Source organism: Dendropsophus ebraccatus, chromosome 13 (assembly GCF_027789765.1).
Source record: "Dendropsophus ebraccatus isolate aDenEbr1 chromosome 13, aDenEbr1.pat, whole genome shotgun sequence".
In the NCBI taxonomy this organism is placed as follows: Eukaryota; Metazoa; Chordata; class Amphibia; order Anura; family Hylidae; genus Dendropsophus; species Dendropsophus ebraccatus.
The window spans coordinates 29,917,463-29,936,867 of NC_091466.1; the positions used below are offsets into that span (position 1 = coordinate 29,917,463).

At 41.6% G+C, this 19,405-nt stretch overlaps 1 protein-coding gene across 1 annotated transcript in view; it reads right to left on the reverse strand.

Moving 5' to 3' along the window:
* Positions 1-1,464: 1,464 nt before the first annotated feature.
* Positions 1,465-19,405, reverse strand: part of ADAMTSL4 (ADAMTS like 4) — a 111,371-nt gene continuing 93,430 nt past the window's right edge. The window contains exons 7-17 of the mRNA XM_069949752.1: positions 19,153-19,357; positions 18,149-18,321; positions 10,757-10,865; positions 9,817-10,071; positions 8,755-8,884; positions 7,390-7,594; positions 7,135-7,308; positions 5,657-5,830; positions 5,390-5,569; positions 5,156-5,300; positions 1,465-3,809 (exon numbers count right to left, since the gene is read on the reverse strand). Of these exons, the coding sequence (XP_069805853.1) occupies positions 3,673-3,809; positions 5,156-5,300; positions 5,390-5,569; positions 5,657-5,830; positions 7,135-7,308; positions 7,390-7,594; positions 8,755-8,884; positions 9,817-10,071; positions 10,757-10,865; positions 18,149-18,321; positions 19,153-19,357 (1,887 nt within the window). The 3' untranslated portion in view covers positions 1,465-3,672. The remainder of the gene's footprint in view (positions 3,810-5,155; positions 5,301-5,389; positions 5,570-5,656; positions 5,831-7,134; positions 7,309-7,389; positions 7,595-8,754; positions 8,885-9,816; positions 10,072-10,756; positions 10,866-18,148; positions 18,322-19,152; positions 19,358-19,405) is intronic.

The window sequence follows — 19,405 nt, forward strand, 5'->3', positions numbered from 1 at the left end:
AAGCTGTCATGGAACGGTGGGAATTGTAGTTTTGCAAAAGCTGAAAAGCAATTGGAAAGAGGTTGCTGCCCTAAGAAGGTGTGATCCTTTACAACTTTGATAGTAAAAAAGAATTCCCTGAAGACCTTGATAATGTCTGGCATGGCTTACAGCTCTGCTCCATTCATTGAGGCTGGGCTGCAAAATTAGGCACAGCCTATGGACAAAGAAGGTGCTATTGGGGGGAAAAAATGAACTTTTCTAACCTTATGCGCTGCCTTTAAGGAGAGGTTTAGCATTTTTCACATGAAATGGTAGATCAAGAGATAATAAGGCACTGGCTGAACATGTGAACAGATCCTTAAAAAAATAGGAGGTAATGAAAATCAAGTGCAAATAAGAATTTTCCATGTTGTCCAGGCAGCAGGAGTCAAATACATATAGTTTGAGAGGTTGCGAGCCCGAACTTACTGTCTAGAGGACAAACATATAAGCTGTCACCTGGGGTGATTTACATGCCTTCTTTTACATAGGCTGAACATAGGAAGACATATTCCTAACAACCGGTTAATGTGAAAAGGCCAAAATGACCCCTGACTTCAGAATAAAACTCTATGGAGGAGATTTATCTAAGGGTGTAAAATTTAGACTGGTGCAAACTGCCACAGCAACCAATCACAGCTCAGCTTTCCTTTCAGCACTGCCTAAAGCAGAGCTGTGATTGGTTGCTGTGGGTAGTTTGCACCAGTCTAAACTTTACACCCTTTGATAAATCTCCCCCTAAATTCTTGGCCACTAGATGTCTCCCTTTCCTATATACTGCTAACCAATGTCTGTTGTTAGGGAAATTCCATTTCTAGAGAGGCCAAGACACAACACAGTGGGGGCTGGGCTTAGCTACTGCTGTTTACAGGGGAGGGAGAGTATGGACTATGTACTTGCCTGTGTACCATGGAGGGAATTCTTAGGGGCCCAATAGCAGTGGGAGGACTAAAATCACTTTGTCACCATTCTCAAGGGTTAATCTGCAATGCCATTCAGCCTTTTAAAATACAGGTTTACACTTAAAGGCTGGGTTCACACTATGTATATTTGAGGCTGTATTTGGTCCTCATGTCAGGTCCTCATAGCAACCAAAACCAGGAGTGGATTGAAAACACAGAAAGGATCTGTTCACACAATGGTGAAATTAAGTGGATGGCCGCCATATAACGGTAAATAACTGCCATTATTTCAATATAACAGCCGTTGTTTTAAAATAACAGCAAATATTTGCCATTAAATGGCGGCCATCCACTCAATTTCTACATTGTGTGAACAGAGCCTGAGTGGATGGCCGCCATTTAATGGCAAATATTTGCTGTTATTTTAAAACAACGGCTGTTATATTGAAATAATGGCAGTTATTTACTGTTATATAGCGGCCATCCACTCAATTTCAACATTGTGTGAACAGATCCTTTGTGTGTTTTTAATCAACTCCTGGTTTTGGTTGCAATTTGAGGACCACAATACTGACTGAAATATACGTAGTGTGAACCCAGCCTAAGGGCCTGTTCACACTGAGCAAAATCGTCAGAATTCCGGGGTGGAGTTCCGACCTGCCTCAGTGTCAAACAGTGCGTCTATAGGAGGGCTCTCTGCGGCTTTCTGTTCAAAGAATTGACAGTTCCGCCGAATTTGCTCAGTGTGAACAGGCACTAAGAGCCCATGCCTGTCATTATGTGAGAAACTTACCAACCTAAAGAATAACTGCCACCATTCTGTGTCACGGACAGTGATTGTCTGACATTCACAGTAATGATCCTGGAATTTTGTAGAAATCGGAAAAGGGTTAAAAGCACCATCAATATTTCCCTGATGACTAAAAGTATACCTGTTGCCTACATGTGGTGAGGCAGCCATTTTGTTCTTGAATAAGCCCCTCCTCTAACAAATTTTAGGGAGCTGACCAGTATGAATAGAGGTCACTGGTTCTTTATTCGATCCATAAGCTTTATTCACGACTCGTAGTATTGCTTGAAGAGGAAAAAATGGCTGCCTACCCACTGTTTAGAGCATGGGTCTCCAAACTGCAGCCCTCCATCATGCCTGGACAGCTAAAGCTTTGGATTTGGCTATCCAGTCATGATGGGAAATGTAGTTTTGCAACAGCTGGAGGGCCGCAGTTTGGAGACCCATGGTTTAGAGGATGGGCATACTGTAAAATTGAGGTCAGTCTTATTGTTATGAGCAGTGTGATTCACAAGACATGACAGGATTTACACTCAAGATTCTGGAGGTTAAAGGGGTTGTACCACCATTAAAACGTATCCCCTGCATCTAAACATGGGGTACAACCTCTGAGGTCTCGAGAACGTACCCATCAAAACACTGGCAGGAAAGTATGTTTAATTTATTCTCCATTCTGCTGAAGATACCCAAGCTCTTCCTTCTGTGGATAGGGATACGTTCTAATGGTGGGTAATCCCGTTTGTATGGTAAAGAGAGAAATTTTGCTACCAGATAAAGTGAAGTTATTTGGGAATAAACCTCATTGGCAACAGAAAAAATGCTATATATTTAGCGTTGAGCTGGGTTCACCATTTGTCTTCATGTTCTCACCCCATGAAGTCATCATTCTATTACTATAGACATAAAGCATTGGTGTCCAGCCACAACGGAACCAACATTTACCCTTCATCTTTTCTGCTTTTGTCTCAAATCCACAAATTGGTATACATAGTTAAATCCTAGTACTGTCATACGGCCAACAATGCTCATGAGCAACTGCTATGAGGTTCTCCGAAGGGAACTCCTTCATATACTCCAAGGAAGTAACCCCTAAGTATCCAGAAAGATAATGGGTGTTATGTTGGTGTTACATCAATGAATTTTCATGGGTTAAAATGAATATATTTAGAAATAAAACAGTACCACACTTGTACTGTACATCGATAGTGTCTGGTACTGCAACAGAGCTCCATTGAAGTAAATGGGTCCGAGCTGCAATACCACAAACAACTTGCAGACAGGCGTGGAACTGTTTTTGGAAGAAGAAAGCAGCCATGTTTTTCTAATCCTGTACAGTGCTTTTTAGGTTTGGATTAACAGAAATATTTGAACTGTCTATGGAGAAAAGAGAACATGATGCCAATAATGAATGAACCCATGTGCAATTTGCATTACGATTACTTATTGTTGCGCCCTTTTGAGAATCAAACAGCCATGTTTATCTAATCCTTGACAATCCTTTTAAGGGAATTGCTGGTTACTTTGTAACGGGGATTAGATAAAGTAGACTTTAGAAAGAAGATGCCAAGAGTTGACTATTGCAGCCGATATGGTGGCCACTAGTCTTCCATTGACCATCGCCTAATATGTCTGTTGCATGATTCCTACATTTCAACATTATACGGCATGACTGGTTTCCCAGAAGTCACAGTTGTGGTAAGTGATGATATACAGGTTGTTATTTAGCACCGTAAAAGAATCGGGAAAGCAAAGTCCTCCTTTCCGTGTGTGTGAGAGGGAGGAGACTATTAAAAGCAAATATACAATTCTGTCTTTAGCCGCTTTTCTTTGGGGCGCTCGGCCTCGACAAAAGCTGTCGCCCAACACAAAGCACTAAAGAGGTAAATAAATACTGTCTCTTCTGCATATATAAAATATAAAATCTGGTGAGGTGGGGAATCGGGGATGGGGACCTGCTTGCTATCGACTGTCAGACGTCCTTCGTTGAAGGGAATGGGCACAGGAGGAACAGCATGCTTGTTTGTAATAGGCGTAGACACAGAGCCGAGCTTGTACCACCACAGCGCAGTTGTGATATCGATCGCGACAGTTGTCATCTGTATCGGGAAAGTATAAAAGAGGTAAAAAATCAAGAGAGTTACATAGACATTCACATGCTACACATACATGCAGTTTATGAGTTTGTGGTCATGTAGGTTGGCTCGGTGAGTTACATTTCGATACACATAATGATGTCATTCATTTTGTAAGGGTTGTTTTCTGTCAAAAGATTTATATTCTGAACCCTGAAAAACGTCATATTGGATGGCTACAATGGGGATGTCAAGAGTTTTTTTTTCCTTTAAAAAGTATTTTTCAAATTTTTGTACCTAAAGCAAATACATAGAAACCCTTATTGGTACCCCTGTTCTCAGTATTCTATGTGACCTTATGTCCATCACTTACTGGACAAGTCAAGTGAGCAACATCAGTATAAAATAACTCTTTGAAACAACCACTTTGATCTCTGGAATTTCAGTTCTGAATCCCTGAATTTAAGAATTATGAATGCAGCTCTGAAGTATAATTCAGGCTGTTACTAAGTATTTTAATGTATTTACAAAGTGATCCAATTTTTATTTGCATAGAAACTCTACTATGATAGTCATAGGTGAGTCATCCTTTCAAATTGAACTACTTTTACTCTTGACGATGCAGCTAACCGGGATTTCAAAAAATTCTTTGTCTGCTTTATAATTTAGTGTATTCGATAATGGACTCTAGGTGTAACTAGAAGCTTTCAGGCACCAATTGACAATCTGTAAAAGCACTCCAACCTAATCTATCTATACTTTATAGAAGCAAGTGGACCAGCAAAATACAGTCCATCTTTGTTTCTCCTAAGTGGAGGCAAAGTAGACAAAGAGGAGCCAAATTAGATTCAATTAAATTCCTCTTCATCTTAGCCATTGTTGGAAGTCTTATTGGATGGACCCATTGGCCTGGATGTCTGGCCAAACATTTTGTTTTTCAGTGTCAACAAGATAAGAGTTTGCTGATCTTCTTGGTCCATTCAAATAATGATAGGGAGATGCTAGTGAGGACGATTGTGTGCCATGATGTATCCAGTAGATGGTGCCATGATGTATCCAGTAGATGTATGTGTAGAATGTAGTAGAGTAGATGGAATGGAAGATCCCATAAGATTGATTTGCAATATCCGTGCCATATAGTTTAGTTCACAATACACATCAAATAAATCAGGACACGTGCACTAAGCTTTATGACTACAAATGATTAGGAGAATGATTAGGATTATTTCGAGCAGCTAGAATGATCAATTCGCTATTACTGACTTTCTTGCACTGCAAAGCCTTACTGTTGTTTATTAACCTCTTAGCTGCTGGAGAGATCTGCAATGTAATGTCAGGTCAAGGCTGGACGGTTTCCGCTCTCTCCTCACCTAGTACAGAGGAACAGGGCTGTGGATTACAGGATTTTTTCTCATCCGGTCTGGAATCCAAGTCACACTGTTGACTGTAGGTCTTATCAGCTGCAAGGCACCGGACCTCTCTCACCTGCACGCCACCTTCACAAGACTGTGAACACTGACGGAATGATGAGGATGAAGTCAAGAATGAGTTCAGCTGCCCATGTTAAAATTTACAGCATATCCATTAAATGAAATACCACTCACAGTGCTCCAAGGTGTTGTGAACCAGCGTGACCCACAAGGTCCGGCATTACATGACTGCAGGCTTGGTGGCTTCTCAAGATGGGCACACTCAGATGGATCGGATACGTTAAAGTCTGAACCCATCTTGCTGATACAGACTACATCACGTCTCTGTGAACCTTCATCACAATCTGCAGAGCACTGTTGAAGAGGAGAAGAAATAAGGCTCTATAGGTCCAAATTGACCTCATATTTTTTATACTAATAAACTGAAGTAGGACTATATACCTGAGACCATGGTCCGGTGTACCACTTTACTGTCCGCTCACACGGCCCACTGTTGCATACTCGCATGTCAGAAGGTTTATTTCCTGGGCACCCATCTTGGGACTCATCCAAGGGAGAACTAGAGAGACAAAAGACTGAACGCCTCTGGATCCCAGGTCCACATTCCGAGGAACACTGTAAATCATGACAGACAAGATAAAGTATTATATGTAACTCTTTAAATGGACATTGTCATTAACAAAAACTTTTGAAATGTCAGACAGACAAAAAGTTTTGATTGGTCAGGGTCTGAGTATTCGGACCATGACTGATCAGGAGAAATACATACGCAGCGTGCTTACTCCCGGCTGTGTCACATGTTGGACTGACTACCAATCAGGGGCGGATTAACTTTACCATAGGCCCCGGGCTGTTCACCAAGCCTGGGCCCCCCCACCCCACTGTAACTATGGCAGCACTAGCCTGGCGTTCACAGTACAGAACAGATAATGTCATGATGTCCTGATTTGTGCAAAATTGCCATAAAAAAACTGTGATTTTTTGCAAATCATGGCGGAAGTGTAGCCAGGAGACAGTACACCACTGAAAGTATAAGTCTTTTTGGGTGGTCATGGGCCCCCCAGGAGCTCAGGGCCCTGGGCTGCCGCCCGAAACGCCCCTATTATAATCCACTACTGCTACCAATACAGGTCTATAGGGTCTAGGGCTCAGGGCCCTATTCCACAGTAACGATAATCGGCCGGATTTGGCCCGATTTGGTTGATTATCGTTCGGTGAAATAGAGAGAACGATCAGCCGATGATAGTGTCATCGGCTGATCGTTCATTTAGGGCCAGACCTAAAATCATTGTTCCCCCACCACGCATCGCTACGGTTGAATAGCGGTTCGCGGCGGGCGACCGACGATTTGAGAAGAAACAACAGCATCATCATACAATACCTGCAGGGCTTCTTCTCTGCGCGGTCTTCATCCCCGGGTCCTGCGCGCTCTATCTTCTGAATGGCCGGTCAGCTGATGGAGCGCTCAGCCAATCACAGGCAGGGACCGCAGCGGCCTGTGATTGGCTGAGTGTGGCCTGTCAGCTGACCGGCCATTCAGAAGATAGAGCGCGGGGGACCCGGGGAGGAGACGGAGCGGAGGACAAGCCCTGCAGGTAATGTATGATGCTGCAAGGGCTGCAGGGACATCGGTAACGATGTCCTTGCAGCCCTCGCTCAACGATCATCGGGCCGTGGAATAGGCCCAGTAAACGAGCGGCGATCTAGCAGATCGCCGCTCGTTTACATCGTTGATTGGGCCCTCCTCGGCCCGTGGAATAGGACCCTCAGACACAAAGCGAGGAGAGAAGAGTCTGAACACTCAGACTGTGGCCGATAAAAACTTACATACTTTATAAAAGTATATTCTTTATAAAACTTGATAGACCCAAAGGGATATGTATTATGTATAGTTCATACAGGAATAGAAGGAGGCTTACCGTGGAGCTCCACTCATTGTGAAACCAGCTCCGCACACAAGGCCCCATATCACAGACCTCGTTGGTCCTAGGACGGAGGCGGTTGCTGCATTCTCCCTCTCCAACCACATCCCCTTGGTTGCTGACACATCTGACATTCCGAGTCCTCTGGCCAAGGCCGCACATGACTGAACACTGTAGATACAGGAATTAGATTATACTGAAGAATATGAATGCAATATTCAAAACCTAAAGGTTTCCTTAATCGTTCTTTACCGTACTCCAATTGCTTTGGATCTCCCAGTGGCTGCAGATACGGAGTTGGCATGTCTGGGTGACATTTGGTTTCACCAAGTTGCTGCACCTCTGTGGATGGACCATAGTGGTCCGGTTGGCATACATCTGCCGACACAGGACTTGTCGGTGCTGTATTCCGCTGCCACATGTCCTGCTGCAGACTGACCAGTTACCAACGTCCCAACTGAGAAGTGAAGATCATGACATTAAAGAGTCAGACGCAAAGAGAATCATTATGTCTATCGTGGGTGTATGAGATTAGATAAAAAAGTAAATCTGCTCCAGAAACAGTGCCAAGTCAAGTATTATAGCTTATTTTTATTGGGCTGCAGATGCTACCCAAAGAAGGGTTTTTTTTTTCTCTCTCATTCAACCACTTGTGTGCAAAAATTAAAGCAATAGTATGAGCAGTGCAGCTATCATATCTAAAGAGCAGCTTCCATAGTTATAAGGCATGTCTTAAAGTGATACATTATTGTCCCTGGTAAAAAGCAGTGCCGACTATAGGACTAGGATTGTCATGGTTGTTCTGAAGCCCTCGGCATCTGTTCTTGGCATAAAGATCTGTTGGCTACCGATATACAGTGCATTTTCCATCGTGACTCAGACAGTTTAGATGAAAGCCAACGTAGTGTTTCGACCGAGGCTGTCTGGCACGCAGAGCATTTTATTGGAAGAAAATTTTGGATGACTTTTACAAATATTGAATTTAAGTGAAAATGGCTTTAAAATGTATCCCAAGAAACTGATATGTATCTCTCCGACTTTCATGGTTGGAAACTTGGGATCTGACCAAACCTCAAGCCATTCCTAATCCACATCGCCAAGTCATATCTAATTTTATAGACCCCTTCAATGCCCCTTTTGGTCCTTTCCTACAAAAAAAAAATGTTGCGGTTGGCTTGAACAGTTAAATAAAAAAATGATGGACTCTGTTCAGTCTCACCTCACTGAACCATGGCCTACTTCGAAGTAGAATGAAATGAAATATTATAACAATGGAAACAGGACAATGGAAATTTAATATGTTTAAAAAAATGTTTAAAACATCAGCAGCAAGTCTTTAAATGCCCTACACAGCATTCATTGAAATTGATGGGCCTTCCATGAAATGTGTGGACACACCTAGCCCTTCATTAAACATACACTCCTATATATACCTAGAATGACGTAATTTGTATTAAAAAGATTCCTACTGGTCAGCAAGTGAACCTAGACAATCGCTATCACTTTCTGTGATGGTAATAATGGTCTCCATCAGAATGTTTACCGTCACTTCATGACCTTGCAGACAGTAAACAATGGATATTGATGCACGATGATGTTTAGAATGGCTGGACTTACAATGCAGGGCAGGGTTGGGTGTTACAGGTCTCCTCCTGAGGGAATGGCTTAGTAGATGAGTCGCATTCCTCCTCATTCACTTCATCCAAGGAACTTCGGGAAACACATTGGTATATGGGGTACCAGAACCCTGAGAAAAGAGGGCAAGAGAGACAAAAGCTTTAGGCCCAGTTCACACTATGTTTTTGCTTTCCGTTTAACAGATCCGGTTTTTAATGTTTAGTTTTAACATACAGAAAAATGTAGTCAACCACATTTCTGTGTATGCTGAAAGAAAACGGGTGCGCTTTGTTCGGTTTTTTTTTTTAAGTTTTTTTTTATGTAGGTCAATGGAAAACGTATCCTGACGGATGGCATATAAATTGCAAAACGCAGTGTGAACCTAGCCTTACAGTGGTGCCTGAGAAAACCCCAAAATAAAAAAAACACACAATAAAACCCCCTAAATAACAGTACCATACTGGGCCTTTATTCCACCATGCGAGGCTTACGTTCTACGATACATTCCACCCTTACTCTGCCCAGGTAGGAAATTCTGTCTGATCTGGTCAGTGTGTGAATAGCTAGCCAAAAGTAAGGAAATTAGTGGATTAGCCTATCCCCCTCCTTCCATAGTGTAGGCCAAGATCTTCTACGTAAACCTGGGACTGAGAGCCCCTGGCATGTACTGGATGTAGCTTGTTCATCACCTGCCTTGACCACTAATACTAGACTACTGGGCTTAAGGCCGGGCCTATTTATACAGCTGAGTTGTTTGAATAACTGTCAAAGGCTTTTTTTTTCCGTAAAGATTAAAGAGATACTAAGTCTTAAGATCTACCACTGTGTGTTTTTTTCCACCTCAGGGAACTCCAACTTCCATTCTGTCTGACACTACATCAGGGTGTGCCCAGGGGGAAAACCACCATCATCTGTGCCGCCAACCTAGTTTGTGGAATTCCCTCTTGCCTGTCCACCACATTGGCTCAATATAAGAACACCATACCCAAAGAAAAAAATGTTTGCAATAAGCAGAACTAGATGTCATCATTGCTCATTAATGAATTCTGGGGTTCCACTCACCTTTTCCACAGGTAACAGAGCATGGTGTGTTACCAACACGTCTCCAGAAAAACTGAGGTTGTTCTGGCCAATAGTGAACAGGTGGAGCCGATAGAGGAGGGATTCGAATGTTGCGCTGCAAAGTGCCAGCTGGCCGTGGAGGAGGTGGTGGTGGTCTTGCATGAGGTGGTGGGGCCCGGCTCCGTTCCTCCACTGGGTGATTCCTTAGGTTGGTCTGTGGAAGGGAATCACTGGATGGCATTGATCTCAGAGATCCTAAAAAGAGAATACATAGCATGTGGATTAAAGGAGAAGTCAGGCGAATTTTTTTTTATTGTATTGCCCCCCAAAAGTTAAACAAATCACCAAAAAACACTTATTATGGGAAGTGCTTATAAAGTGCTTTTTCCCTGCACTTACTACTGCATCAAGGCTTCACTTCCTGGATAACATGGTGATGTCATGACCCGACTCCCAGAGCTGTGCGGGCTGTGGCTGCTGGAGAGGATGATGGCAGAGGGACACTGAGGGACACAGGGCACTGGAGGGACACTGAGCATCCTCCTGCCATCATTCTCTCCACCAGCCACAGCCCGCACAGCTCTGGGAGTCGGGTCGTGACATCACCATGTTATCCAGGAACAGACATCACCATGTTATCCACTTTATAAGCATTTCCCATAATAAGTGTATATTGGGGATTTGTATAACTTTTGGAGTGCAATACAATACTTTAATAATTTTTTTTGACAGACTTCTCCTTTAAGTTTCAAAGAAAAAGAAGGCAGCCACTTTTAAATATGCTGGAAATTTTAGGTTGCTGCCAACAATGACACTTCCCTCATTCACCCAATACTTACCCAATATCTACACTAGACTTGACACCCAGCCAGCACAACATGTTAGACACTTACTGCTGGAGAGTACAAAGAGTAACATGTATCTCTACAGAGGTTCTTACCATATTCCTGCTGCTGGATGTGGGAGACGTGACTGGGGGCATCAGGGTCGGCTGGTGAGGAGATGAAGTATTGGAATGAGATGCCTGGATTGTCTTGCTGGAATATCATCTGTATAAGGGAAAGAAAAATAGTTAACAATAGTTATAGAATTTTGTGCAGGAGGGACAAGTTTTAAGTAGGGACATATCCCCCTATATGGCGATCCCTCAACTTACAATGGCCTCAGGATACAATATTTTCAACATACAATGGTCCTTTTTGGACCATGGTGACTTGAGACCAGACTCAACATACAATGCTATAGACAGTCAGGCTCTGCAGCACATGTGAATAACTAGATAAGCAACCAATAAAAACTGCCCATTTTACTGATAAAACCCCAGCATTAGCGTAATGCATGCACTGGTTGGCTGTCTAAGAGTGATTCTACAGAGTATAGTGTGATACTACATGTCCTGAACTGCATAGAATTTTAGTCTCAACTTATAATATTTTCAACATACAATGGTCATCCTGGAACCAATTAATATTGTATGTTGAGGGATCACTGTACAAAGAAGATCAATGGACAAACATACTTGCCAGCTGTTACAGAACTGTCCTGCAAACCGGAAGGAAGCAGTGTTTATTAGGGCATTTCTATGCAATGTTTGGGGTGGTTTTGATGGGGACCATGATTTAGGATACATCTGTCACATATGGATAAATAGGTGTAGGAGCAGAAGCATATAGGGTGCAAAGGAAGAAGTCAAACCTGGGCCCTGGTGCTCTGCTGCAAAGACGGTAGTATTATAAATAGGGAGCACCAACTATAAGAGGGGCAGTAGCATCAGAGACCAGGGGGCTTCAGGTTATGTGGAGGGGCAGATAGATAGATAGATAGATAGATAGATAGATAGATAGACAGACAGACAGACAGACAGACAGACAGAGATAGATGACAAATACTTGGCTAAGATTGGTCCCACAAACACTGGACCTTTTTGTTCTGTGATGTAAGAATATGTTGGTGTCAAGATTAACTGGGTGTAACCTTCATTTGGATTTAAGCCCCCCTGTGAATTATACAATGATGTATCAGGACATGCCGAAACAGCTGCAAGATAGAAATGACCCTGCCTGAGAGATTACTGTATCAAAGCATAATATATTGCCAGGATTGGTACTGAATTGACTTTCTTGTTATTATTACCATAGTACAATATATATAAGCAACAAAGGGTCTAAAGTGTGGAAAAAAATTAAAATGGAAGATTTAAAAGATTCAAAAAAGTCCTAAATCCAATCTACAGTACAATCAACCTGCAGTAATATGGTGTTGACACTAGGTGGTGCTAGAGCTCCTACATACGGTGCATTAGGAGCGCTCCAGCAGTGTAAACCAGCAGTGAGATATTAAGTATATGCAACAGTCTAAAAGCTTCCATAATATCCTGTATATACTAGTAAGAGGCTACTGACTTCTTGGTCTTACAGATCAGTGTCCTGGATGTCATAAAACCATTATCACCCAATTAACAGGCTAAATAGCGTTTGCTTATAGAAAAGCTTTTGGTGTCCAAATTGCGGTGTAATAAATCAGTAACAGAGATGTGCTGATGTGTGGCCGCAGCCTGGAAGCCACTTGTGATCAGCAAATGTTAGAAAATAAACATTTCACAGTGTAAAATCACTTCTGTGTCAGTCCACAATACTCTGCACTGCAGAAAGTATGGACTTTTCATCCTGATCTTCCTGGTTCATGCCTATAATGGCAGTGATATACAAGCAGATCAGGATATAATAGGACACATGACACAATACTTGCTACCATTTGAGAAACTATTCAAGGAGCCTTGTAGGCAGAATATACCAGTCTTAGGGCACCAACAGTACCTCCTTTTATTGAAAGGGAACCTGTCATATTGCACATGCAGTCCTATGTGTGGACATCTGGCTGTAGAGCAAAAGGGGCTGAACAGAATTTTTTTGAGAAAGGATTCAGTATAATTTGCATTCTGTTGACTTAGGTCCTATTCAGTGATCGACACCCTTTTTATTAAGTTAGATGACACTCTCCAATAAACTAACCACAACACTCATGAGGATAAAAAGGTGTCCAAAGGCAAGCCTTATCAGTGACGGCCAGTACTATGTTTATTTCTTGTTGAAACCACTGCCAATCATTAGAAAGGACCACCCACTTGACTCATAAACATAGAAAGAGCAGAGATGTAAATCAATAATATACAAGTTATACTGCATATTTCAACACAAAAGTATATACAGTATAGGCTGGGTTCACACTACGTATATTTCAGTCAGTATTGTGGTCCTCATATTGCAACCAAAACCAGGAGTGGATTAAAAACACAGAAAGGCTCTGTTCACACAATGTTGTAATTGAGTGGATGGCCACCATGTAATGGCAAATATTTGCTGTTATTTTAGAACAACGGCTGTTATATTGAAATAATGGCAGTTATTTACCGTTATATGGCGGCCATCCACTCAATTTCACCATTGTGTGAACAGATCCTTTCTGTGTTTTTAATCCACTCCCGGTTTTGGTTGCAATATGAGGACCACAATACTGACTGAAATATACGTAGTGTGAACCCAGCCTAATTAAAGGGGTTATCCAGTGAAAATCTTTCTTTCAAATCAACTAATATCAGAAAGTTACATATATTTGTAATTTACGTCTATTTAAAAAGTCTCGTCTTCCCATTAATTACAAATCTATATAATTTTCGGAGTACCCCTTAATATCTGCTCAGCTCCTTGTGCTCTTTAATATACTGGATGCAGATGAGATTTCATGTTCAAAGTTCCTATTAAGGAGGTTAGACAAGGTGCCATGATAGTGATCAGAGGCCTAGTCAATCTTAGGGTCCTATTGAGAGATTTTTAATGATTAACGACAAACGATAAACGATCGTAAACGAGATTGTTTATCATTAACCTGAAATCATTCACCATATTACACAGAACGATAGTCGTTAGATACGATCGTTATTACGATCGCTATAGCGATCGTTACTATAATCCTTTATTCCTTCTGATCCCAGCAAAACAATGGGCAATGTGCAATTACACGGAACTATTAGTCAACAAATGTGGAACCTGAGCGAATGATTAGCAACAATTAACGATAGGTTAACAATTAAGTTAACAATTAACGATAATTTTAGGTTCAGATCTAAATCAACGATCAACGACATACGGGAAATTTTTCTATCGTTGCCTGCAATTACACAGAAAGATTATCGTTTAAATTCGAACGATATAAAGATTTTTCACACGATAATCGTCCCGTGTAATAGGGCCCTTAGAGTATGTTCACACTGAGGAATACGTGCAGAATTTCAGGCGAATTCCGCATCAAAATGCACACGGAATCTGCCGGTAATTCTGCCTGTAAAAGATGAACATTGTGAATGTACGTTGGCTTTATTGGCCTTTCGCTTCTTCGTTCTTCTGCGCTGAAAATTCCGCCACGGATGCACTTTCCGCCTAAAGAATTGACATGTCAATTCTTTGAGTGGATTCCGTCAGAGGTATCCTATAGAAGTCAATGGGGCTTTAATTGTGCTTGAAATTCTGCTTGAATTTCGCTTGAATTCTGCCAGAGATGAATAGGTGAGGAATTTCAAACAGAAAACTTTCCTCTTGAATTCCTCACTGAATACTTGCCTATTACTTAGTGTGAACATACCCTCATACTAACAGAGTGGCCCCCAGCGGAACACCTTTGTTTTGTGCAGAGACATAATAGGACTTCCATTGACGTGTATGAGGCTTCTTCCAATTTAATATGGGGGCATACCAAGATTTATTTCTGTCACAACATTACTTCAAGGTGAGAATAACTTGATTGATAAAACACCTGAGGGCGCCTGTATGGCTCTATACTGGACAAATTAAAAACATTTCCTCGTTTTGTGCATACAGCTCCTATGCAGGCCTCTGTGTCTTTGTGGTAAAAGACAACAAACACATTATATAGTCTCTCCCCAAAATATCACACGACTGCAGGAGCATAATACACTGGGCTTGTAGCCTGTTACCATGGAGACACATAGGTCTACATAAGAGCTGTATGCACATACTATGGTAGATTGAAACAAAAGAATTTAAAAAGAAGTTCTTTTAGTTTTCATATTAGATTCACAGGAGCCATCAAGGATTAGTTGCAAAAAATGTGCATACCCTTTAAGAAAGCATAAAATGTGTGAGGGGAAAGTTTCTATGTATACAAACCAATTGACTTCCCAAACAATTAGCTCATCGGTCAAAAGGATATGAATCATTACATTGACTTATACAAGCAGCACGGGTCTGACTATGTCCCAACTAGGGCACAGGTCAGCAAAGAAAAGCAAAGGCCTCGGCCTGCGGATATCCAGCTAATCACAAGAGGCGCAGCAATGATCTCACTGGCCGCCATCTACTACAGCTCATATCTCCTGCTGAACACTCGCCTGACAATTCTTTCTTGCTGATCATATTAGTTGTTTTTAAGATTTTTGGTGTTTGGATAAACTTTCTCTGCCCCTGTACAGGGATCATAGGAGACCACAGGGATATGACATGGCTTTATCAGCGTCCTTAGTAGTGTCCTGATCCTGGCGCCAAAAATTATCATTTCATTACAGACATGGACTATAACGGAGGACACTGATGGGTCATCATTCTGGGCCAACTAACCTACAGGCACCCAGACTGAACTTTTTATTTGTACCTAAGGACTAAGATGGCAGCTGTGGACGCTCCCATCCATTCACTAGACTGTTACCATGACAATTCCTCAGCACCCTGCAGTTGTGTTGCGGGGCGCCAATCTCGTGACAGATAGGGCTCCCTCTATCTAACCATTCAGATGCCGAGTTGCTATTGACTGCAGCATCTGACGGCCAGGACCTGTGTTATCTCTGAACCTGGCCACTGCATCCGAGGTTATATGGAGATGGACATACATCTTTAATAATAGACGGCCAAACAATAATTTGGCTGACAATAATCTCTCCTGTCTTCCCTATTTAAATTACCGTTCAAACGTTCCTCCATTGTCTATGGGAAGGAGAAGGGTAAGCCGTAGCCAGACTGCTTTGTTGACAGCTTATCTTTTAGAGAACAAAGGGGTCGAGCAAGGAAACTCCATCACGGCTGGTTCCAATCGACTCAGGACAGCTTCATACACTTTATCCTGATGGCCAAACACGCTGCGAGGATCTTAACAGCTAGCACCCGCTATATAAAGAATGGGTTTAGCTCCTGTGCCCTCACAACTGCTGCATGGTGGATGTATTAAGCGGGTATGGAGCATTATATATTCTATTCTATTCTAGGACAATCCAATAATCTAGAAAATTAGATTACCCTATTAAGGTACTAAAGGAATATTCCTGTATAAGTGCCATCTATACAGCAATTCAAAAATGTTCTTTAGCTAATGTGGAAACATTGATAATTCAGTGTAATATATTGATAATTCAATGTAATATAATCTGAGATTTGCTCTACTTAATTTTTTGGAGGTGTGGTATTTATTGTACTTGTACTATATATATATTTATAATATGCTACAAATAAAGTTCCTAAAGGACTATGTAATTTTGTGGGAATTATATACCACACATTTCGATAAAACCCATCATGTACTTATAACTGGACTTTGTTTTCTTTCCCTTTAAACAGGAAATTTGAGAAAATTGTGTTCCATATTTTGTGGCTTCCAAATAAATCCAAACTTGGAACCCAGGCCTCCGGGAAACATGTTCTTTCCTTTTACAAGATTTCTCAAAAATGGAAAGATAAATATAAATGTATAAGAGAAGGCATTGAAATACCCTGCCGGTAATGGCAGAAAATTCCATACTGCTATAACTCAAAATGTAAGAGAAGGTGGAGCCAAGTTATATTTATGGCGCCAACGGGATACTGTTCCACCCATCAGAACATCTATTGGTCTTGTTCAGTTTTTTCTCTCTCCCGTAGCATGCATATAACCATCAGCCAAGCAAAGGTCAAAAACTTGCCTGGACACTCGAAAGCTGCTCCTGAGAAACATAACTTCAGACATTGTTTCCAGCAAGATGCTAAAGACGTAAAGTATCTCTAAGCAGAGGATTGTTGGGATATGGTAAAGGAGAACTTTGAGTATATCCTAGCCATAGAGACATCAATAGAGATTGAAAGAAAACTAAATCCTGTTGCGGTCCCAAGACCAGCAAGAGGACAAAATTGTGATTCAATCAAAGCCCACCTAGTAACAAAGCATTTAGTCCCACCAATATCTTGACTAATTTACCCAGCTTTGTCTGTAGCATCTCTGTTCCCATTGCCATGACCACCTATGAGGTCCATATGCAAGTCATATCCTGACACTTTCTCGTAACTTCTGTTCTTTCAGGAGTCTGGCTTAAGATCTCTCGATTGTGCCCACCCCAGGCAGCAGCAGGCATTGCTTCTCTTTCATCACTTATGAGCTAACCTCAAGCTTGGCCAAGGGTGCACAACCGATGCAATCACATCAATTGTAAATCATTCAACATAAAAGGTTTGAATTAGATCTCATTTGGCAAGTGAACCCCAGAGAGAAATACTGAGTAAGCCAGCTGGTTGTCATAAAAAGAGCAAATTGCTAAACAGACTGGGAATTTTAGATCACTCACTCCTGAACATAAGGTGTACAGTACAAAATGTCTGAGGGAACAGAGAAGACTACTTTCAAAAGAAGACTCAAAAACCAGTAACATTGTTATACTGTTAGCTAGGGCAATTTTACTGCCGTAGAAGTCTTTATTTTACATGTAGGAAGTTTGTGGGTCAAAAAATTGAACCGTGAAGCATATTGAGGTTGATAGTAGTACTCCACCATGTATGTAAGATTACCCTGCATCTACTGGACACTTGGATAACAGGAAACAACTGTTCACCATCACGGCCAAGAATATTTAGTGACAAGTTTTCAGTACATTTAAATATTTTTGGTAGTACCAATAATTTATTCTTTGCTTGGTTGGTGTGATTCTAAATGAGTCAAGAGGAAACCATCATTTGTTATCAAAATCTGGTTATGGTGTTTTAGTAACCCATGCAGAAATCTTGCCAGGTGTTATTCATATGGTGCACAGGTAAATCCAGATAGTAGATGGCCTTAGCAAAAAAAAATGGCCTCTCTAGAATTCATGGCGTCTTTTGGCTTTACCAATTCCTCTGGGGCTTTGGAAGACAGGCAACATTGTTATTTTTGGTCATGGACCCTTTGTCCACAAAGACCCAATATGCCCTTTTAAGCTGTACATATGGTTTGTGCAGCGCTATTTTAAGACCCTTATGTATTCTAGAACCATGGTACTGATCTAGTACAGAAGAAACAAGATGCATTTTGATGATTTCATACTCACATAGACATCAAGAGCTTCGGAGGTGGGTCCTGGGGCAGTGAATGATTCTCCTTCTTGTTCATCACGTCCAGGTTGGGTATAGGTAAACACAGTGCTTCCTGCTTCGTATTTTCCTGGTGGATCTACTGCCCAGTTGCCATTAATAATAGACTTCCCTGATCGATTTCTCAAAGCTGAAATAGGTTTAAAAGTTGTGAGTACCAAAGCTTAAAATGAAACGTGCACCCTCTAGTCAAATGTCTACAACTTTCCAGCAATATTGCTTTCTTGAGTTGTTCACTCATTGGAGTTCTACCTTTTCCTCCCACCATAAATTCTACATTGCTTACTTCAGGAACTTCATCCAACCATGGATTACATAAATGAAATTCATTATACTAAAAATCCATTTCCTCAATGTAATTAACGTTTCCAGTATTAAGCTTTTACATCCTTCCCAATCCTAATGCCTTCCATTCCCCCATATTCATTGTGTAACCTTCCGGCTATTAACCATCAGTTTTAATTACTCGGACTTCTTATATTTAATCTACTTCATCCACCACTTGTCTGAATTTCCACCCTCAGGCCCCAAATAGAGCCAAGTTTCCAATCTACAAAACCTCTAAATTCTTTATGAATCGTCCAAGTGCCTTGTTCCTATGACTTTCCGCCTTATATTGACCACGTTCAGCTGTCAGCTGTTTCCTTCAACTCAGCCATAAACATGCAAACTTGGCTTGGCCAAGCTTGCATGTTTTTTTCCAATTGGGAGGGGGAAACAAGCCGTTGCCAGACAGTGGTAAATCTCCTGCAGGGACACAAGACTGGCATGATGAAACATGTCTTATCCTTTGACATTGGGAGATCAGATATCCTATCAACATCTAATGTGTATATGTCTTGGGGCTACTGTAAACACCTACTGACCTAGAATACCTACACTAACATCACAATGGTAGTATCCTAAACTAGATGTCTGCCCAAAACAATTGCAGTTACCCCCTGTTACACGTGCCTCTTACCTAGGTAGTTAGGGCTCCAGGTAAGTTCTCGGATACTGATCTGAGTTGCCCCTTTTGGAATCTCCAGAATTTTATGGTACCCGATAGGAACTTTCGTGTCCTTGAATGTCCCTGTGATGAATTTGCATGTAGAGCCATCTCCACCACACACTCCACAGGTGTCCAGGGTGCTGTTTGATCCCAATATGCCATCGCAACCCGGGCTCTGTAAAAAGTGAACAAATTAGGCATTATTTCCAAAGCACAATGTGTG